At 50.9% G+C, this 22,256-nt stretch overlaps 2 protein-coding genes across 2 annotated transcripts; both read left to right on the forward strand.

Annotated features, from left to right (window-relative positions):
* Positions 1 to 3,308: 3,308 nt before the first annotated feature.
* On the forward strand, positions 3,309 to 8,768 carry LOC144264718 (perilipin-3-like). The gene is made up of 8 exons (XM_077816502.1): positions 3,309 to 3,369; positions 4,399 to 4,469; positions 5,075 to 5,270; positions 5,789 to 5,871; positions 5,971 to 6,256; positions 6,981 to 7,171; positions 8,186 to 8,299; positions 8,397 to 8,768. Exons 1-8 carry the CDS (start codon positions 3,309 to 3,311, stop codon positions 8,766 to 8,768), a joined length of 1,374 nt encoding a protein of 457 aa, XP_077672628.1.
* Positions 8,769 to 13,725: 4,957 nt separating this feature from the next.
* On the forward strand, positions 13,726 to 18,607 carry LOC144264719 (perilipin-3-like). Its single transcript, XM_077816504.1, has 8 exons — positions 13,726 to 13,777; positions 14,810 to 14,880; positions 15,503 to 15,698; positions 16,410 to 16,492; positions 16,597 to 16,882; positions 17,611 to 17,801; positions 18,016 to 18,138; positions 18,236 to 18,607. The coding sequence occupies exons 2-8, from the start codon at positions 14,827 to 14,829 to the stop codon at positions 18,605 to 18,607; spliced, it is 1,305 nt and encodes a 434-aa protein (XP_077672630.1). The 5' UTR covers positions 13,726 to 13,777; positions 14,810 to 14,826.
* Positions 18,608 to 22,256: the final 3,649 nt, after the last annotated feature.

The raw sequence follows: 22,256 nt of genomic DNA on the forward strand, positions 1-22,256 counted from the left end.
CTTTCCAATTTTTTCACATCCTTTTTGTAGTGTGGGGCCCAAAACTGGACATAGTAGTCCAGATGAGGCATCACCAATGTCGAATAGAGGGGAACAATCATGTTTGTCAATCTGCTGGCAATGTCCCTATTTACACAGCCCAAAATGCCATTGGCCATCTTGGAAACAAGGGCACACTGTTGTCTCATATCAAAGTCAGAAACTCCGTAACTGGAGGTGTGTTACGAACCCTGCTGTGCTCTGGCTGAACAGAAGCCCCTCCAACGCTAGCTAGGTGGAGCCCTGCTGGTGTGAGTAAAGGTCCTAGCCTCCTCGTTTTAGGGACGTGGAAGAGTAAATGCAGATTTCAGGAGTGCTGGTCAGCTAATCTGTCTTCTGTGTTCAAGCCCAATGAAGCTCTTTCCTCTTTAGTCCAAGTTTAATAAAATGCATGAGGTCAATGAGTGGATTTCACATTAGCAAATATTCGCTTTAAACCTGGGTAGAGGTAGGAGCTGGATTTTCTTTACACTGTTGTCAAGGTTCTTCCCCGACTCTGAACTCTAGGGTACAGATGTGGGGACCTGCATGAAAACATCCTAAGCTTACTTTTACCAGCTGAGGTTAAAACTTCCCCAAGGTACAAATTAATTTTATCCTTTGTCCTTGGAATATCCACTGCCACCAACAAACTCTAACTGGGTTTACTGGGAAATGTAGTTTGGACACATCTTTCCCCCCAAAATCCTCCCAACCCTTGCAACCCACTTCCTGGGAAAGGTTTGGTAAAAATCCTCACCAATTTGCATAGGTGACCACAGACCCAAACCCTTGGATCTGAGAACAAGGAAAAAGCATTCAGTTTTCTTACAAGAAAACTTTTAATAGAAATAGGAGTAAAGGAATCACCCCTGTAAAATCAGGATGATAGATACCTTACAGGGTAATTAGATTCAAAACATAGAGAATCCCTCTAGGCAAAACCTTAAGTTACAAAAAAGACACACAGACAGAAATAGTCATTCAATTCAGCACAATTCTTTTCTCAGCCATTTAAAGAAATCATAATCTAACACATATCTAGCTAGATTACTTACTAAAAGTTCTAAGACTCCATTCCTGGTCTATCCCCGGCAAAAGCAGCATATAGACAGACCCAGACCCTTTGTTTCTCTCCCTCCTCCCAGCTTTTGAAAGTATCTTGTCTCCTCATTGGTCATTTTGGTCAGGTGCCAGCGAGGTTACCTTTAGCTTCTTAACCCTTTATTAGGTGAGAGGATTTTTCCTCTGGCCAGAAGGGGATTTTAAAGGGGTTTACCCTTCCCTTTATATTAAGACAGCTGTGAAGAACATTGCAGCCTACATTTCCCAAGCACAGCCGCTACCGCTAATCTTTCCGTAGAGAAGGAGCGGTTCTAGCACATCCCCAAGCCAGGGTCAGACCTAAGAAACCCAACTGAAAATGTTGCTGGACCAGTTTGAAGCTATACAAAGAAATTGCAGCAACTGACTAACCCACCGCATGCAGTGTTTATGGCACAAGGAGCAGTGTGTTATTTCAGCAAACCCCAAACCAACGGGCTCGAGTGTTTAATTCGAAGGCCTGTTGGAGGATTCAAGGTGTGAGCATAGAGATCACACCAGCTACACCCCAATGGTCTGAATATTAGAAGGAGGAATGGGAAAAGGAAAGAGATGCTTCCTGCCCCCGGCTGGCTTTTTCTCCTGGGTTGCACCCTCTGGATAATTAGTGATTGTAGCTGTAGATCCCAGGTAGGAAGACTTGTACTGTGCTCTGAACGTGGTTGGGCTTGCTTCTTCTTCTGGCTGCCTGTGTGCGAGGGCTATGGATGGGAAGGTGGTTTCTAAGCCCTGAGCATGCAATGGTCTCTCTGTGCTGGTGTTACTTGCACCTGTGCAGAGCTCTCTGGAACTCAGCTACTCTTCTCAACTGCCTGTTGAAGTTACTGGGGGTCTGAGTAAAGGCAGGGGCTGGTTTGTGCAGGGCTCATTGTAGAATCAGGGCCTAACACTGCCCCACTCTGGCCCTTGCAGCCACTGAAGATGAAGGTCGTGTGTCTGGATGGAGGCCCACTCACATCCCCCTGTGGGACAGACACATGAGTGTGAACATCTAGGCTTGTTTTAAAAGAGGGAGGTGAGCACCTGCCTCAGTCCCAGGCCACTGTCACTCCCTGCTTTGATTTTACTCCCTGTGTGAAGGGCAATGGGGAGGTTATGGGAAGAAGTTATACATGCTGTGATCTGCTGTCACTCCAGCTGGGAAGGGCCCTGGCACTGGAGTAACTAGGCCAGGAATGACAATGGGGAGAGGGTAGAGCCGAGCATAGTGGCTATGACTGACTCCCCCCCCCCCGCCCAAACTTTTCCCTGAGCTTGTCTCCCCACTTTGTCCTTCCCTGCGGCTGTGTCATCCCCATCATTTCCCAAATGCTCCCCTGATTCCCCCTGAGCCTGAGGTTCCACGTATTGAACTGACCCTTATATTGGAACTGCTAACTGCACTCAGTCTTTAACCCCTTATTGCCCAGTGTGGGGCAACCCAACTCTCTTTGAGCAATCAGCACTCTCCTCTCTTAGATTGTTTTAGTGAGAAAAAACCTTCCACACTGAAAATGTTACCAGAGAAATGGAGCATAAAGGCACTCTTCAGAGAGACCAACTGGAGCCAAAATTGGCAACTCCAAAACCCTGTAACATTTCAGAGGCTCACAGCCCTCACTGGGTAAAGTAGGGAATGCAGCTGTGTGATTGGTCTCCTGAGCTGTCTGTCAAGTGTGTCCAGCCCCATGATGACATCACCACAGGAATATAATGGCTGAGGGGGGTAGGTCCTAGTACTGGCAAAGGATTAGTAGTGTGGAAGTTTGGTAAGATGTGTGGTTAAACTCTGCTATGTTTCTGGTTCTTTGGGTGTTTAGATGGGGGCTCTTTCTTACACAGAGTGTAACCCAGTGTCTTCCCTGATGGCCAGTAGTAGCTAGGATTGAATGATCAGAAGCTCTTAACTACTTTCAGTACTTTGTAGCTGTACTTGTGTAAAGCATTTTGAGTTTAGTCTTCTGAGCAAACAGTCCAGGGAAGGAAACTATCTGCCTTCCTGACTGGGAGGCCTGGATTAATGGTATGTTCGAGGAGAGGGAGGCTTCCCTAGAGGAGAATAGAATATTTAAGAAGGAGAACTAAATTAGAGCTTGGACTAGGGGAAAATCTCCTACTTACCTCTCTATCTGAGCAAAGCTATGCTGTTCTCACTCAGGAATGGGGATTGGGACTGCTGACTGTGGTCTGAGTTCTGGCTTGTCCTAATGATCTGCAGGTGGAAACACTTGACTGAGGTGGCTGATTCAGCTGAGATTGGAGTGCTGGGTAACCAATATGTATCTGAAACAGATAATGCAGGAAACACTAAAGGAAAACAGGCCTGGTGCCTTCCCATAAGGGAAATGCTTCCTAGCCCTAGCTTTCTAGTTAGTGGTCTCACTCTCGCCTCCAGGGGTGATGGTGTCAATTTACCTGAACTGGAATCTGTTTCTTTACCAGACCAGTCTTGAACTGACAATAGAATATTTGTATTTTTACCAGCTAAATTGGCTTTAAAATAACCAGCCTGCCATAGTGGACATCTTCTACGTGGACTCATAGATATTAAGGTCAGAAGGGACCATTATGATCATCTCCTATGTAATTCAGTATCCAGGGAGACTCCTACACTACTCACTCAAGAGGTCCCTGAAGGCTCCCCAGTGGTACCTTCTCAATTCAGTGTTCTGTGTGTGTAGTCAATGGCTACTACCTTCAGCAGGATAACTTCTGTCAGTGATTGTACTCTGGGACAAATGGAATTAGCCCCGGTACTATCTGGGAAAAGACGAAACTAGGAGGGTGCCTCTGATGAGCTGTGCAGGTGTCCTGGTGCTCCCCTTGGGAGGCATTGTTTGGTGTAGAAGTCTGAGGAGAAGCTTTGGGAGTGTGTAACGCCAAAAGACCCTGGTAATGGGCAGGATCAAACCTGGGACCTCTGGACCTAAATGCATGAGCCTCTACTGCATGAGCTAAAAGCCATAAGACTCTTAGCTAAGACCGTAAAGCCAATAAATTAATCTCTGCCTCTCTAACTGGTCCTGGTGCCACGAGATGGGACAGAAGAACACACCCACAAGGTGTGTGGATTACAAGTGCATCCCTGGGCTTGAGGAACTGGCTGTCTCTGAGCCTGCCTTAGGTCAAAGGTTTAAGGCCCTGGCCTGTTCTCTGTAGAGAGAGACTTACTGCAGGGGGACAACCTGGTCTGGCTCTTAGAGAAAACAGACCGGGGGCAGCTCTCCTGGTGTTCCTACACAATATTGATTTTATTTCCTGCTGTAGCCACTGAATATTCCTTTTTGGGTCTTGCAGGGACATCTCACTCCACCATGTCTGCTAAGGAAAATGAACCACAGGTGGAGATCCAGGCAGAGGAGCAACAGGTGGGTCCCTCCTGGGGAGGCAGGTGTGCTTGGCAGCTGGAAGGGCTGTTCTAGCTTGAATGTCTCCACTGCTGGAGACAGGGACTCGTAACCACAATACTAGCTAAGGCTCCAAGTTCTAGTTCTCAGAGTGCCGTAGTCACTGCCCACAAGTGCCCCCTGAAGCCAGGAGGAGCATCGGCACTGGTGACCCTCTGTATGCTGTCTCCACTCGAACACCGTCAAATCCCGCTGATTATAATGCCCAGTAGGTACCGGGTGCTAGAGCGAGACATGGTTCCTGATCAGGAGAGACTGCACTTGGAAAGACAAAAGGTCTCTCCATTCCTGCTCTCACTGATCTGTTTTGTTGGTGGGTGTGCCAGGACGAAAGCAGCGTTCTGAGACCTTGCTGAATATAGGCAGCTGTTCTAATGGGACCAGGCTTCTGGGTGTGTAACTAATGTCACAGGCAGGCCACTGAACCCCTCCTGACAGGGACCGGAGACTGCCTAGCTCTGAGGACAGTCTCCTACAGAATCAGTAGTTGTGAGGGAAAGAGACAGGAGGGGCACCTTGACAAGCCAGGAGCTCTTCCTCATCTGGCTCCTCTTTCCCTCCCTCAGACTGCAGGGCACAGGGTGGCTGGCCTGCCCTTGGTCAGCTCTGCCTGTGAGATGGCCTCTGCCAGCTACGCTGCCACCAAAGAGACCCACCCAGCCATCAAAGCGATATGTGAGGTGGCAGAGACTGGGGTGAGGACCATCACCTCTGCTGCTATCACCGGGGCACGGCCCATCCTGGACCAGCTGGAGCCACAGCGTGAGTAAGGGAAAGGGAGACAGGAACGCTCTTGTGTGTGTTGCGGGGGAGGTGTTGCTCAGGTACTGGTGCTGAACTGGGCCAGCCTAGAGGCAGGCAGTGCCCAGGCACAATCCCTGGTGTGCATGGCTGGCCCAGTACCACACAGCCACATGCACTGTGTATGGCACCTAATGCCATGGAGCAATACCTGCTAGAGGGCACAGGAAGCAGCTCCAGTGCTGAAGGGATCTGAGCCCATTGCAGGCACTGGAGACTCCATCCACCCCCAGCTTCTCCAGAGGGTTTCAGAACAGATGACTGGCAGCCGGATCTCCTGAGTGCTAAACCTGGCTCTGAAACAGACTGCCTCCATAGCCTTGGGCAACTTGCCCAACCCCTCTTCCTTGGCTTTCCCATCAGTAACCTGGGGAGACTTGCTTAGGAACTCCAGTCCTCCAGTGTACACAGATTAGCAGCCCCACAAGATCTGTGCACATGAAGGAATTAAGGGAATTAGTTCTGTGGTTGTGTTTCAGTTGCAGCAGCCAATGAATATGCCTGTTGGGGTCTGGACAGACTGGAGGAGCAGCTGCCCATCCTGCAGCAGCCGATTGAGAAGGTAACCACACGAGTGTCACGACTGGAGCAGGGTGAGGCTGTGGGCCCTTCACTTCCGCTAGGTGTTCAGTGACCTCTCCTCTGACCCCTTTTCCTCTAGGTGGCTTTGGATGCCCAAGACCTTGTGCATGCCACAATGGTGGGTGCCAAGGATGCAGCCTGCAGCACGGTCACTGAGGCCAAGGATGCAGTGACCAGCATGGTAGGCGTGGCCCAAGGGGCTGTCCATGAGAGCATGGAGGTTACCAAATCTGCCGTGACCAGCAGCATGAGCACAGTGATGGGCTCCCGCATGGGGCAGATGGCTGCGAGTGGCATAGACACAGCACTGGGGAAATCTGAGCAGCTGGTGGACTACTACCTCCCCATGACGGAGGAGGAGCTCGGTAAGATCCCCTCTGCTGAATACAAACCAATGTGACCCTGGTGTCTTCGGGCATGGCTTGGATTCACAGCTGTTCAGTGTTCACACCTGAGCTGCCAAAAGAGCCACCTCTCCTTCGGGCTAGCTTGCAACCTAGCTTGGCTCCTAGCCCTCCCTTAGTTGCTTCATGCTGGGCCCTCCGCTCACCCTGTCTGATTCCTCTGATGCTGCTCCCTGTGCAGCTACCCGCTGCCTTACTGGTCGGTGCTGCAGGGCACCCAAACGTGCCCTGGGAAAGATTGCATCGGTCACAAGCTTTGGGAGGGCTGAACGCATCCCTGCCTTGTATCCTGGCCCTACCAACTGGTGGTACACGTAGGTTTTAATTCTTACCAGTACAGCGACTCATGGGAGGGACCCAAGAGTGGGTGGGGGGAAGCACATGACTCCCCCCAAGTGACCCCACCCTGCCTTGTGCGGGGGGCTCTACAGACTCCAGACAGGAGATGCAACTACGTGGAAGGGCTGGTGGGGGGCCAGCTGGGGGCGGTACAGACACACCGGAGGAGGTGCCAGCGTTCTGCTCCTTTCGCTGCTGCGGTTCCTGAGAGCCCTGCCGTTTTCAGCGGCTACCGAACGTCATTCCAGTACGTCATCCCAGCAACAAATGTCTTAATGGCGCGGCGTACCTGACCTTACTGCCTTACTTGCACCACTGCTGCCAACTGACCCCTTCCCCCTTCCAGCTGAGCTTGCCACAACTCCCCTGGAGGGGCCTGGAGAGGCTCCCGCAGAGCAGCGGAGTTACTACGTGCGTCTGGGTTCCCTGTCGAGCACGCTGCGCCAGCGAGCCTACCAGCACGCCCTGGGCAAGATGAGACAAGCCAGGCAGCGCACCCTGGAGGCCCTCTCCCAGCTCCAGCAAATCATTGACCTGGTAGGAACACGACCCCTCTCCCCTGCCCTGTAGCTGCTGTGAGTCACGGTCTGTCATAAATATAAAGGGAAGGGTAAACCCCTTTAAAATCCCTCCTGGCCAGAGGAAAAGTCCTCTCACCAGTAAAAGGTTAAGAAGCTAAAGGTAACCTTGCTGGCACCTGACCTAAATGACCAATGACGAGACAAGATACTCTCAAAAGCTGGGAGGAGGGAGAGACAGAAAGGGTCTGTGTCTGTCTGTATGCTGCTTTTGCCAGGAACAGAACAGGAATGGAGTCTTAGAACGTTTAGTAAGTTATCTAGCTAGGTATGTGTTAGATTATGATTTCTTTAAATGGCTAAGAAAAGATTTGTGCTGACTAGAATGACTATCCCAGTCTGTGTCTTTTTTGTAATTTAAGGTTTTGCCTAGAGAGATTCTCTGTTTTGAATCTCATTACCCTGTAAGGTATCTACCATCCTGATTTTACAGAGGTGATTCCTTTACTTCTATTAAAAGTCGTCTTGTAAGAAAACTGAATGCTTTTTCATTGTTCTAACATCCAAGGGTTTGGGTCTGAGGTCACCTATGCAAATTGGTGAGGATTTTTACCAAACCTTCCCCAGGAAGTGGGGTGCAAGGGTTGGGAGGGTTTTTGGGAGGAAAGACGTGTCCAAACTACGTTTCCCAGTAAACCCAGTTAGAGTTTGGTGGTGGCAGTGGAAATTCCAAGGGCAAAGGGTAAAATTAATTTGTACCTTGGGGAAGTTTTAACCTCAGCTGGTGAAAGTAAGCTTAGGAGGTTTTTCATGCAGGTCCCCACATCTGTACCCTAGAGTTCAGAGTCGGGGAGGAACCTTGACACGGTCTCTGCAGCCTCCCATGCTCCGTGCCATTGGCACTGTTTGTTCCTGGGCCCAGCTGTGTCGCTGCAGTAGTGCTGCCTGCCTGCTGCCCACACCTAGCTGTGGGAGAGCTTCCCTGGCCAGCCGCCTCCTGCTCTTCCCAGCTAACTGCCCTCTCCTCCTGCAGATCAAACAGGCTGTAGATGAGAAGCTTCACAATGGCCAGGACCGTCTGTACCAGATGTGGCTCCAGTGCTGCAGGGGGAAGTTGGAAGGGCAGGAGGAACCAGACTCCGCGAAGGTATTCTCCTCCTTCTCGCCCTGACAGCCTTGCTCGAGTGAACTCCCCCCATCTGTAGGGAAAACTTGTAGATACTCCAGTCTCTTTCTCCTTCCAGCAGGTTGAAGCTCAGGCTCTAGCCACGTCCCAGAGCCTCACCCAGCAACTGAAAACCACCTGCCTTACTCTCCTGGGCAGCATCCAGGGCCTTCCCAGCACTATCCAGGACAAGGCCCAGCAGGTCTCGAGCAGTATACAAGAGCTCCAGGCCTCCTTCTCCAGTGCCGGCTGTTTCCAAGATCTGTCCAGCAGTGCCCTTGCCCGGAGTCAGGAGATGGTGACCAAGGCCCAGGAGTCCCTGGATGAGCTCCTGGAATACGTGACGCAGAACATTCCCCTGGACTGGATCGTGGGACCCTTCATTCCTCCTGTAGACTCCCCACCATGTACTGATGAGCTGATGGAGGAAGGAAAGAAGGTGGAGGCCTGAAGGGTTCCCCCTGCTGTTGGAAGGAATCCAGCTGAATTTCCTGCATAGCTAGTGTGGGGTCTCCATGCTGAGGCCGCAGTTCTGCTTTGGCAGATGGTGGACTGAGGTCAGCTCTTCCTTCTGCAGAATTACAGAAGGTGAATGTCATTTCCCAGGCACACTTCCCCAGAACCATGTATTACCAGTTACAGGGTGGCATCACTAGTCATGCAGGACTGCATCCCGTGCAGGGCTAGTCTGCTTCTCTCAGGACATACATACAGCTGTCTTCCTCTGTACACAGGAAGTGCTCCTGAGCTTGATCTTTTCCCTAGCTTTATAATGTGTAAAACTAGGGTTTAATGTTACAATAAACTGCAACTGCATTCAAATTTCTGTCTGCTTAATGTGATTCCCTCCCTGGCTCATGCTCTGTAGAAACATATACTGTACAGGTGACCCCATGCCCCTCTTCTTCACACACACAAACCCCCTCCACCCACTTTCTCTGGCAGGGCTCCATAATGGCTGAGCTCGTCTCCTGGGTGAAGGCATCTCTTCAGGTGCCTCCATTTGACACTCTTCCATTGAGACTTTTCTCATGTAGAAGGAGGCAACAGGGTTCTCCCCATTGAGAACACTCGTCTGGCTTCCCGTGGGTAGCAAGGCAACATTACAGACTCTGAGACCAACTAACAGAGGGAAAGACCCAGGTTGTTGAGATAGGGCACTATGGCCTTGAGAGGAAATGGGGTGTGTGGAGAACTGAACCTATGACTGGTAATGAACAAAGTTAAAAGGGTCACATACAGTGGTGGGAGACTGCTGGGCCTTGCCTCTAGTTCAGTGCAAGAAGCTCAACAGGTTGGAAGTGTCCAGGAAAAGATGGTGAATTGACAACTCCAGGCAACTGGGATTTAACAAAACACACACAGGGAGACTAGCCGCAAGAGAGAGAGCAGCAGATAGTCTTGCTGAAGCATGGACATCAGCCAGCCTGCATCCTTCCTCCCTGCCATTAGCCAAGCACTTGCCTAATCTTTCCTACTGCCTAGTGTAAACATAGCCAGCCCAATAACTGTACAGGCACATGGCTCAGGGTTGTGGGAGATCCATAATAGGACCAGTGCTGGGCTTGTAATGCATTTTCCTGAGAGCTTGTGTCTATGCTTGAAGTCACAAGTGGGTAGTGGCAGCTAGGCAGCTCCATCACTGTTGCTTATCCTATCTCTGGCTTCAGCTATTAAAAAGCTTCAGGCAAGGAAATGTCTCTTGGGTTCAGCACTGCAACAGCACCATGAGCAGGAATGGGTGTGTAGCTCTCAAAGATGGAGACTAGTAATCAAAGTGGTGATGGAAGCAGCTCCCAGGGCTAGTTACTCCTGATCTCATTGAACAGGGCCTGTCTTGTACTCCAGTGGACTGGGGCTACAAAGGTTTCCATAGACTCCTAGAATATGGGGGTTGGAAGAGACCTTAGTAGGTCATCTAATCCAACCCCCTGCTCAAAGCAGGACCAATCCCCAGCTAAATCATCCCAGCCAGGGTTTTGTCAAACCCGACCTTAAACTTCTAAGGAAGGAGATTCCACCACCTTCCTAGGTAACGCATTCCAGTGCTTCACCACCCTTCTAGTGAAAAAGTTTTTCCTAATATCCAACCTAAACCTCCCCCACTACAACTTGATACCATTGATCCTTGTTCTGTCATCTGTACCACTGAGAACAGTCTCGATCCATCCTCTTTAGAACTCCCTCTCAGGTAGCTGAAAGCAGCTATCAAATCCACCCCCTCCTCCCCCCGTTCTTCTCTTCTGCAGACTAAACAATTCCAGTTCCCTCAGCCTCTCCTCATAAGTCATGTGTTCCAGTCCCCTAAACATTTTTGTTGCCCTCTGCTGGACACTTTCCAATTTTTTCACATCCTTTTTGTAGTGTAGCGCCCAAAACTGGACATAGTACTCCAGATCAGGCCTCACAAATGTTGAATAGAGGAGAACAATCATGTCTGTCGATTCGCTGGCAATGCCCCTATTTACACAGCCCAAAATGTCATTGGCCATCTTGGCAACAGGGGCACACTGTTGACTCATAGCCAGTTTCTTGTCCACTGTAACTTCGAGGTCCTTTTCTGCAGAAAAGTCAGAAACTCCCTAACTGACAGTGAGCGATCACTGAGGCTAATTTGCCTGTGTAACTGGAAGTGTGTTACATACCCTGCTGTGTTCTGGATTAACAGAGGCCCCTCCAACACACTAGCTAGGTGCAGCCCTGCTGGGGGGAATAAAGGTCCTAGTCTGCTCCTTTTAGGAATATGGAAGAGTAAATGCAGACTTCAGGAGTGCTGGTCAGCTAACGTGACTTCTGTATCCAAGCCCAGTGAAGCTCTTTCCTCTTTAGTCCAAGTCTAATAAAATGTGTGATGTCAATGAGTAGATTTCACATCAACAGATATTAGCTTCAAACTTGGATAGAAGTGGGAGCTGGATTTTCTTTACGCCATGAAGAACATTGCAGACTACGTTTCCCGAGCGCAGCCCCTGCAGCTAATCTTTCCGTAGAGAAGGAGCGGTTCTAACACATCCCCAAGCCAGGGTCAGACCTAAGAAACCCGATCGAAAATTTTCCTGCACCACTCTCAAGTTATATAAAGCAAATGCAGTGACTGACTAACCCACTGGGTGCAGTATTTATGGCACAAAGAGCAGTGAGTTATTTCAGCAAACCCCAAACCAACGGGCTCGAGTGTTTAATCCAAAGGCCTGTTGGAGGATCCAAGGTGTGAGCATAGAGATCACACCAGCTACACCCCAATGGTCTGAATATTAGAAGGAGGAATGGGAAAAGGAAAGAGATGCTTCCTGCCCCCAGCTGGCTTTCTCTCCTGGGTGGCACCCTCTGCATAATTAGTGATTGTAGCTGTAGATCCCAGGTAGGAAGACTTGTAGTGTGCTCTCAACATGGTTGGGCTTGCTGCTTCTTCTGGCTGCCTGTGTGCAAGGGCTATGGATGGGAAGGTGGTTTCTAAGCCCTGAGCATGCAATGGTCTCTCTGTGCTAGGGATACTTGGACCTGTGCAGAGCCCTCTGGAACTCAGCTACTCTTCCCAACTGCCTGTTGAAGTTACTGGGGTCTGAGTAAATGCAGGGGCTAGTTTGTGCAGGGCTCATTGAAGAATCAGAGCCTAAAACGACCCCACTCTGGCCCTTGCCCACTGAAACTGAAAATCGTGTGTTTAGATGGAGGCCCTCTCACATCCCTCTGTGGGACAGACACATGGGTATGAACATCTAGGCCTGCTTTAAAGGAGTGAGGTGAGCACCTGCCTCAGCCCCAGGCCACTGTCACTCTGCTCAGCTGCTCCAGGCATTTGCACTCCCTGCTTTGATTTCACTCCCTGTGTGAAAGTTGTAGGGAGGTTATGGGACGAAGTTATGGCTGGTGTGATCTGCTGTCACTCTGGCTGGGAAGGACCCTGGCACTGAAGTAACTAGGCCAGGAATGATAATGGGGAGAGGGCAGAGCCGAGCATAGTGGCTATAACTGACACCCCCCCCCCAAAATTTTTCCCTGAGCTTGTCTCCCCACTTAGTGCTTCCCTTTGGCTGTGTCACCCCCAGCATCTGCCCAAATGGTCCCCTGATTCCCCCTGAGCCTGGGGGTTCCACGTATTGAACTGACACTTATATTGGAACTGCTAACTGCCCTCAGTCTTTAACCCCTTATTGCCCAGTGTGGGGCAACCCAACTCTCTTTGAGGTTCTGGGCCTAACTCACTTAGGCCTTGCAATGCTGAGAGGAGCAATAGCTAAATACCTTTAAAAACCTGTGCCATGTTCTCTTCCCTGGACAAGTCAACCAACAGGAAAGCTATAAATGAACTGAGGAGTATCTTGTGCCAGCTGGGCCAGAATAACTTCCCCAGCCTCTTTTGGAGTGGGCAGGACAGGAAAATAATACAACAGCTATCAGCACTCTCCTCTCTTAGATGGTTTTACTGTCAAAAATCTTCTACACTGAAAATGTTACCAGGGAAATGGAGCGTAAAGGCGCTCTTCAGAGAGAACAACCGGAGTACTCTGAGAATATGAACCATTATTATTATTTGTATGACCGTAGCATTTCAAAGCAAAAATCAGACCTGGAATCCCATTGTGATAGGTACTGTCTTAACACAGAGTAAAAGGCCTGCCCCAAACAGCTCATAATCTGAAACTAGGTTTGCCAGCCCTCCAGGATTGTCCTGAACTCTCCAGGAATTAAAGATTAATCTTTAATTAAAGATTGTCATGTGATGACACCGCCAGGAACACATCCAACCAAGATTGGCAACTCTCACACCCTGTAACTTTTCATGGGCTCACAGCTCTCACTGGGCAAAGTAGAGAATGCAGCTGTGTGATTGGTCTCCTGAGCTGTCTGTCAAGTGTGTCCAGCCCCATGATGACATCACCACAGGAATATAATGGCTGAGGGGGGAAGGTCCTAGTACTGGCAAAGGATTAGTAGTGTGGAAGTTTGGTAAGATGTGTGGTTAACCTCTGTGTTATGTCTCTGGTTCCTAGGTTCTGTATCTGTTTAGATGGGGGCTCTTTTCTTACACAGAGTGTGACCCAATGTCTTGCCTGATGGCCAGTAGTGGCTAGGATTGAATGGTCAGAAGCTCTTAGCTAGTTTCAGTGCTTAGTAGTTGTACTTGTGTAAAGCATTTTGAGTTCAGTCTTCTGAGCAAACGGTCCAGGGACGGAAACTATTTGCCTTCCAGACTGGGAGGCCTGGATTAATGGTATGTTCTTGGAGATGGAGGCTTCCCTAGAGGAGAATAGAATGTTTAACAAAGAGAACTAAATTAGAGTTTGGACTAGGGGAAAAACTCCTACTCACCTCTCGACCTGAGCAAAGCTATGCTGTTCCCACGCAGGGATGGGGAATGGGACTTCTGGTTGTGGTCTGAGTTCTGGCTTGTCCTAAAGATCTGCAGGTTGAAACACTTGACTGAGGTGGCTGATTCAGCTGAGACTGGAGTGCTGGGTAACCAGTATGTATCTGAAACAGATAATGCAGGAAACACTAAAGGAAAATAGGCCTGGTGTCTTCCCATAAGGGAAATGCTTCCTGGCCCTAGCTTTCTAGTTAGTGCTCTCACTCTTGCCTCTAGAAGTGATGGTGTAAACTTACCTGAACTGGAATCTGTTTCTTTACGAGACCATCTTTAACTGACAATAGAAAATATTTGTATTTTTACCAGCTAAATTGGCTTTAAAATAACCAGCGTGCCATAGTGGGCATCTCCTATGTAGACTCATAGATATTAAGGTCAGAAGGCACCATTATGATCATCTCTTATGTAATTCAGTATCCAGGGAGACTCCTACACTACTCACTCAAGAGGTCCCTGAAGGCTCCCTAGTGGTACCTTCTGAATTCAGTGTTCTGTGTGTGTAGTCAATGGCTACTACCTTCAGCAGGATAACTTCTGTCAGTGATTGTACTCTGGGACAAATGGAATTAGCCCCGGTACTATCTGGGAAAAGACTAAACTAGGAGGGTGCCTCTGATGAGCTGTACAGGTGTCCTGGTGCTCCCCTTGGGAGGCATTGTTGGGTCTAAAAGTCTGAGGAGAAGCTTTGGGAGTGTGTAACACCGACAGACCCTGGTAATGGGCAGGATCAAACCTGGGACCTCTGGACCTAAATGCATGAGCTTCTACTACATGAGCTAAAAGCCATTAGACTCTTAGCTAAGACCATAAAGCAGAAAAATTAATCTCTGCCTCTCTAACTGGTCCTGGTGCCACGAGATGGGACAGAAGAACACACCCACAAGATGTGTGGATTACGAGTACATCCCTGGGCTTGAAGAACTGGCTGTCTCTGAGCCTGCCTTAGATCAAAGGTTTAAGGCCCTGGCCTGCTCTCTGTAGAGAGAGACTTACTGCAGGGGGCAACCTGGTCTGGCTCTTAGAAAAAATGGACCGGGAGCAGCTCTCCTGGTATTCCTACACAAGATTGATTTCACTGTTTCCTGCTGTAGCCACTCAATATTCCTTTTTGGGTCTTGCAGGGACATCTCACTCAACCATGTCTGCCAAGGAAAATGAACCACAGGTGGAGATCCAGGCAGAGGAGCAACAGGTGGGTCCCTCCTGGAGAGGCAGGTGTGCTTGGCAGTTGGAAGGGCTGTTGGAGGTTCAGGGTCTCCACTGCAGGAGACAGGGACTCGTAACCACAACACTAGGCAATGATTCTAGCTCTCAGAGTGCCGTAGTCACTGCCCACAAGTGCCTCCTGAATCCGGGAGGAGCACAGGTGACCCTGTGAATGCTGTCTGCTTTAGAACACTGGCAAATCCCGTTGATTGCAATGCCCAGTGGGGGCATTGTACCGGGTGCTGGACCGAGACATGGTTCCTGATCGAGAGAGACTGCACTTGGAAAGACAAAAGGTCTCTCCATTCCTGCTCTCGCTGATGGAACGAGATCGTGACACAGTTCTGTTTTGTTGGTGGGTGTGCCAGGATGGAAACGGCATTCCTGAGACCTTGCTGAATATTGGCAGCTGTTCCAATGGAACCAGGCTTCTGGGTCTGTAACTAATTTCACAGGCAGGCCACTGAAACCCAGCTGAAATGGACAGGAGACGGTGCTCAGAGCTGGGCAGTCTCCTACAGAATCAGTAGTTGCAGAGGAAAAGACAGGAGGGGCACCTTGAGAAGCCAGGAGCTCTTCCCCAGCTGACGACTCTTTCCCTCCCCCAGACTGCAGTGGACAGGGTGGCTGGCCTGCCCTTGGTCAGCTCTGCCTGTGAGATGGCCTCTGCCAGCTACGCTGCCACCAAAGAGACCCACCCAGCCATCAAAGGGGTCTGTGAGGTAGTAGAGACTGGGGTGAGGGCCATCACCTCTACTGCCATTACCGGGGCACAGCCCATTCTGGACCAGCTGGAGCCACAGCGTGAGTAAGGGAAGGGAGGCAGGAACACTCCTGTGTGTGTGGCGGGGGAGGTGGGTCTGGGGGCAGGCTCAGCCTACAGTGGCTCTAGGCCCACTACTGAACTCTGCCTCCAACTGGCAGGAAACAGAATCCAGACTCCCTTCTCCTGCTCCCCTGAACTCAGCGAGCTCCTAGTCTTGATCTGGCCAAGGCATTGGCCTTGTGCGGAGGAGTTCTGATGGCTGCAGCAGCTGCTGGCGGGGATTCCTGCTCAGGTACTGGTGCTGAGCTGGACCAGCCTAGAGGCAGGCAGTGCCCAGGCACAATCCCTGGTGTGCATGGCTGGCCCAGTACCACACAGCCACATGCACTGTGTATGGCACCTAATGCCATGGAGCAATACCTGCTAGAGGGTACAGGAAGCAGCTCCAATGCTAAAAGGATCTGAGCCCATGGCAGGCACTGGAGACTCCTGAAACCCTCTAGGAGAGGCTGGGGGTGGATGAACAGATGACTGGCAGCCGGATCTCCTGACTCCTAAACCTGGCTCTGAAACAGACTGGCTCCATAGCCTTGGGCAACTTGCCCAACCCCTCTTCCTTGGCTTTCCCATCAGTAATCTGGGGAGATTTGCTTAGGAACACCAGTCCTCCAGTGTACACAGATTAGCAGCCCCACGAGATCTGTGCACGTGAAGGAATTAAGGGAACAAGTTCTGTGGTTATGTTTCAGTTGCAGCAGCCAATGAATATGCCTGTCGGGGTCTGGACAGACTGGAGGAGCAGCTGCCCATCCTGCAGCAGCCGATTGAGAAGGTAACCCCACGAGTGTCACGACCGGTCCTGGAGCAGGATGAGGCTGTGGGCCCTTCACTTCCACTAGGTGTTCAGTGACCTCTCCTCTGACCCCTTTCCTCTAGGTGGCTTTGGATGCCCAAGACCTCGTGCGTGCCACAATGGTGGGTGCCAAGGATGCAGTCTGCAGCCCGGTCACTGAGGCCAAGGATGCAGTGACCAGCATGGTGGGCATGGCCCAAGGGGCTGTCCAGGAGAGCGTGGAGGTTACCAAATCTGCCGTGACCAGCAGCATGAGCACAGTGATGGGCTCCCGTATGGGGCAGATGGCTGCGAGTGTCATAGACACAGCACTGGGGAAATCTGAGCAGCTGGTGGACTACTACCTCCCCATGACAGAGGAGGAGCTTGGTAAGATCCCCTCTGCTGAATACAAACCAATGTGACCCTGGTGTCTTCGGGCACGGCTTGGACTCACAGCTGTTCACAGTGCTCACAGCTGAGCTGCCAAAAGAGCCACCTCTCCTTAGGGCTAGCTTGCAACCTAGCTTGGCTACTAGCCTCCCTTAGTTCCTTCATGCTGGGCCCTCTGCTTGCCCTGTCTGATGGCTCTGACACTGCTCCCTGTGCAGCTACCCGCTGCCTTAGTGGTCGGTGCTTCAGGCATCCAAACATGCCCTGGGAAAGATTGCATCGGTCACAAGCTTTGGGAGGGCTGAACGCATCCCTGCCTTGTATCCTGGCCCGGACAACCGGTGGTGCAAGTAGATTTTAATTCTTACCAGTATGGTGACTCATGGGAGGGACCCAAAAGCAGGGGGGAGGCATGTGACAACCCCCCCCCCCCAAATGACCCCACCCTGCCTTGTGCAGGGGGCTCTACAGACTCCAGACAGGAGATGCAACTATGTGGAAGGGCTGGTGGGGGGCCAGCTGGGGGTGGTACAGCGAAACCAGAGGAGGTGCCAGCATTCTGCTCCTTTCGCTGCTGCGGTTCCTGAGAGCCCTGCAGTTTTCAGCGGCTACCGAACGTCATTCCAGTACGTCATCCCAGCAACAAATGTCTTAATGGCACGGCGTACCTGACCTTACTGCCTTACTTGCACCACTGCTGCCAACTGACCCCTTCCCCCTTCCAGCTGAGCTTGCCACAACTCCCCTGGAGGGGCCTGGAGAGGCTCCCGCAGAGCAGCGGAGTTACTACGTGCGTCTGGGTTCCCTGTCGAGCACGCTGCGCCAGCGAGCCTACCAGGACGCCCTGGGCAAGATGAGACAAGCCAGGCAGCGCACCCTGGAGGCCCTCTCCCAGCTCCAGCAAATCATTGACCTGGTAGGAACACGACCCCTCTCCCCTGCCCTGTAGCTGCTGTGGGTCACGGTCTCTGCAGCCTCCCATGCTCAGTGCCATTGGCACTGTTTGTTCCTGGGCCCAGCTGTGTCGCTGCAGTAGTGCTGCCCGCCTGCTGCCCACACCTAGCTGTGGGAGAGCTTCCCTGGCCAGCCGCCTCCTGCTCTTCCCAGCTAACTGCCCTTTCCCCCTGCAGATCAGCCATGCTAAGCAGGCCGTAGATCAGAAGCTTCACAATGGCCAGGACCGTCTGTACCAGATGTGGCTCCAGTGCTGCAGGGGGAAGTTGGAAGGGCAGGAGGATCCTGACTCCGCAAAGGTATTCTCCTCCTTCTCGCCCTCACAGCCTTGCTTCAGCGAACTCCCCCCATCTGCAGGGGAGACTTGCAGATACTCCAGTCTCTTTCTCCTTCCAGCAGGTTGAAGCTCAGGCTCTAGCCATGTCCCAGAGCCTCACCCAGCAACTGAAAACCACCTGCCTTACTCTCCTGGGCAGCATCCAGGGCCTTCCCAGCACTATCCAGGACAAGGCCCAGCAGGTCTCGAGCAGTATACAAGAGCTCCAGGCCTCCTTCTCCAGTGCCGGCTGTTTCCAGGATCTTTCCAGAAGTGCCCTTGCCCGGGGTCGGGAGATGGTGACCAAGGCCCAGAAGTCCTTGGATGAGCTCCTGGAATACGTGATGCAGAACATTCCCGTGGATTGGATCGTGGGACCCTTCACTCCCGTGGGAGACTCCCCACAGTGTCCTGATGAGCTGGTGGAGGAAGGAAAGAAGGTGGAGGCCTGAAGGGTTCCCCCTGCTGCTGGAAGGAATCCAGCTGAATTGCCTGCATAGCTAGTGTGGGGTCTCCTCGCTGAGGCCGTAGTCCTGCTTTGGCAGATGGTGGACTGCAGAAGGAAGAGCTGACCTCAGAATTACAGAACCTGAATGTCATTTCCCAGGCACACTTCCCCAGAACTATGTAGTACCGGTTACAGGGTGGCATGACTAGTCATGCAGGACTGCATCCCTTGCAGGGCTAGTCTGCTTCTCTCAGGACATACCTACAGCTTTATTCCTCTGTACACAGGAAGTGCTCCTGAGCTTGATCTTTTTCCTAGCTGTATAATGTGTAAAACTAGGGTTTAATGTCCCAATAAACTGCAACTGCATTCAAATTCCTGTCTGCTTAATGTGATTCCCTCCCTGACTCATGCTCTGTACAAACATTTACTGTACAGATGACCCCATCCCCCCTTCTCCACACACACACACACACACACACACACACACACACCTTGCACCTACTTTTTCTCTGGCAGGGCTCCAGAATGGCTGAGCTTGTCTCCTGGCTGAAGGCATTTCTTCAGGTGCCTCCATTTGGCTCTCTTCCATTGAGACTATTCTCATGTAGAAGGAGGCAACAGCCCATTGGAACACTCATCTGGCTTCCAGTGTGTAGTAAGGCAACAATACAGACTGTGAGACCAAGTAACAGAGGGAAGAGCCCAGTGTGTTAGGGCACTGGCCTTGAGAGGAAATGTAGGTTCTCAGCTCTCCACACACCCCTATTGGTAATGAGCGAAGTTAAAAGGGTCACATACAGTGGTGGGAGACTGCCAGGCTTTGCCTCTAATCCAGTGTAAGAAGCTCAACAGGTTGGAAGTGTCCAGGAAAAGGGATGGTGAATTGTGAAATCCCAGTTGCCTGGAGTTGTCAAAACGCACCCCTGCGCACACACACAGGGAGACTAGCTGCAAGAGAGAGCAGCAGACAGTCTTGCTGAAGCATGGACATCAGCCAGCCTGTGTCCTTCCTCCCTGCTGTTAGCCAAGCACCTGCCTAACCTTTCCTACTTCCTAGTGTAAACCTAGCCAGGTCAATAACACGACAGGCACATGGCTCAGGGTTGTGGGAGATCCATAATCAGACCAGTGCTGGGCTTGTAATGCGTTTTCCTGAGAGCTTGTGTCTATGCTTGAAGTCACAAGTAGGTAGTGTCATCTAGGCAGCTCCATCACTGTTCCTTAGTAGCTCAAGCCTGAGTTAGGATAGAAAGGTCTCCCGGGTTCAGCACTGCAACAGCACCATGAGCAGGAATGGCTGTGTTGCTCTCAAAGATGGAGACTAGTAACAAAGTGGTCATCTCATTAGAAAGGGCCTGCCTTGTTCTCCAATCGACTGAGGATACCAAGCTGTTCATAGAATATCAGGGTTGGAAGGGACCTCAGAAGGTCATCTAGTCCAACCCCCTGCTCAAAGCAGGACCAATCCCCAACTAAATCATCCCAGCCAGGGCTTTGTCAAGCCTGACCTTAAAAACTTCAAAGGAAGGAGATTCCACCACCTCCCGAGGTAACCCATTCCAGTGCTTCACCACCCTCCTAGTGGAAAAAGTTTTTTCTAATATCCAACCTAAACCTCGCCTACTGCAGCTTGAGACCATTGATCCTTGTTTTGTCATCTGCTACCACTGGGAACAGTCTAGATCCATCCTTTTTGGAACCCCCTTTCAGGTAGTTGAAAGCTGCTATCAAATCCCCCCTCATTCTTCTCTTCCGCAGACTGAACAATCCCAGTTCCCTCAGCCACTCCTCCATAAGTCATGTGTTCCTGTCCCCTAATCACTTTTGTTGCCCTGTGCTGGACGCTTTCCAATTTTTTCACCACCTCCTTGTAATGTGGGGCCCAAAACTGGACACACTACTCCAGCTGAGGCCTCAGCAATGTCAAATAGAGGGGGACGATCACATCCCTCGATCTGCTGGCAGTGCCCCTACTTATACAGCCCAAAATGCCATTGGGCTTCTTGGCAATAAAGGCACACTGTTGACTCCTATACAGCCTCTTGTCCACTGTAAGCCCTAGGTCCTTTTCTGCAGAAAAGTCAGAAACTCCCTAACTGACAGGGAGCAATTACTGAAGCTAGTCTGCCTGTGGTACTGGAGGTGTGTTTTAAACCCTGCTCTGTTATGGATTAAAAATGGCCCCTCCAGCAAACTCACGGGGAAGAGTGAGTAAAAGCAATAGCTAGGTGGAGCCCTGCTGGAGTGAGTAAAGGTCTTAGCCTCCTCCTTTTAGGGATATGGAAGAGGAAGTACAGACTGCAGGAGTACTGGTCAGCTAATCTGACTTCTGTGTTCAAGCCCAGTGAAGCTCTTTCCTCTTTAGTCCAAGTCTAATAAAATGTGTGAGGTCAATGAGTGGATTTCACATCAGCAGATATTTGCTTCAAACTTGGAAAGAAGCTGGATTTTCTTTACACCATGAAGACCATTGCAGCCTACATTTCCTCAGCACGGCCCCTACAGCTAATTTTTCCATAGGGAAGGGGTGGTTCTAACACATCCTCAAGCCAGGGTCAGACGTAAGATACCACATCAAAAAAAGTTGCTGGACCAATCTTAAGTTATACAAAGCAAATGCAGTAACTGACTAACCCACCAGATGCAGTATTTATGGCACAAGGAGCAGTGAGTTATTTCAGCAAACCCCAGCATGATTCACCCATGGGCTCAAGTGTTTAATCCAAAGGCCTGTTGGAGGATCCAAGGTGTGAGCATAGAGATCACACTCACTACACTCCAATGGTCTGAATATTAGAAGGAGAAATGGGAAAAGGAAAGAGGTGCTTCCTGCCCCCAGCTGGCTATCTTTCCAGGGCACTACTGCCTGCATAATTAGTGATTGTAGCCACCAGGTAGAAAGACTTGTAGTGTGTTCTGAACATGGTTGGGCTTCCTTTTTTTGCTGGTTGCATATGTGGGAGGGCTATGGATGGGAAGGTGGTTTCTAAGCCCTGAGCATGCAGTGGTCTCTCTGTACTGGTGTTACTTGCACCTGTGCAGAGCTCTCTGGAACTCAGCTACTCTTCCCAACTGCCTGTTGAAGTTACTGGGGGTCTGAGTAAATGCAGGGGCTGGTTTGTGCAGGGTTCATTGTAGAATCAGGGCCTAACACTGCCCCACTCTAGCCTTTGCAACCGCTGAAGGTCGTGTGTCTGGATGGAGGCCCACTCACATCCCCCTATGGGATAGACACATGGGTGTGAACATCTAGGCTTGCTTTAAAGGAGTGAGGTGAGCAGCTGCCTCAGCCCCAGGCCACTGTCACTCCCTGCTTTGATTTTACTCCCTGTGTGAAGGCCAATGGGGAGGTTATGGGAAGAAGTTATACATGCTGTGATCTGCTGTCACTCCAGCTGGGAAGGGCCCTGGCACTGGAGTAACTAGGCCAGGAATGACAATGGGGAGAGGGTAGAGCCGAGCATAGTGGCTATGACTGACTCCCCCCTGCCCAAAGTTTTCCCTGAGCTTGTCTCCCCACTTTGTCCTTCCCTATGGCTGTGTCATCCCCATCATTTCCCAAATGCTCCCCTGAGCCTGGGGTTCCACGTATTGAACTGACCCTTATATTGGAACTGCTAACTGCACTCAGTCTTTAACCCCTTATTGCC

Source organism: Eretmochelys imbricata, chromosome 5 (assembly GCF_965152235.1).
Source record: "Eretmochelys imbricata isolate rEreImb1 chromosome 5, rEreImb1.hap1, whole genome shotgun sequence".
Lineage (NCBI taxonomy): Eukaryota > Metazoa > Chordata > Testudines > Cheloniidae > Eretmochelys > Eretmochelys imbricata.

Excerpts from the sequence above, each read along its gene's own strand:
- LOC144264718 (XM_077816502.1), top strand. The coding sequence starts at position 3,309 with ATGATCTGCAGGTGGAAACACTTGACTGAGGTGGCTGATTCAGCTGAG. Across the intron at positions 7,172-8,185 it reads TCCAGCAAATCATTGACCTG|ATCAAACAGGCTGTAGATGA; the intron begins GTAGGAACACGA and ends CTCCTCCTGCAG. Across the intron at positions 8,300-8,396 it reads AGGAACCAGACTCCGCGAAG|CAGGTTGAAGCTCAGGCTCT; the intron begins GTATTCTCCTCC and ends TTCTCCTTCCAG.
- LOC144264719 (XM_077816504.1), top strand. The coding sequence starts at position 14,827 with ATGTCTGCCAAGGAAAATGAACCACAGGTGGAGATCCAGGCAGAGGAG. Across the intron at positions 16,493-16,596 it reads TGCAGCAGCCGATTGAGAAG|GTGGCTTTGGATGCCCAAGA; the intron begins GTAACCCCACGA and ends CCTTTCCTCTAG. Across the intron at positions 16,883-17,610 it reads CATGACAGAGGAGGAGCTTG|CTGAGCTTGCCACAACTCCC; the intron begins GTAAGATCCCCT and ends TCCCCCTTCCAG.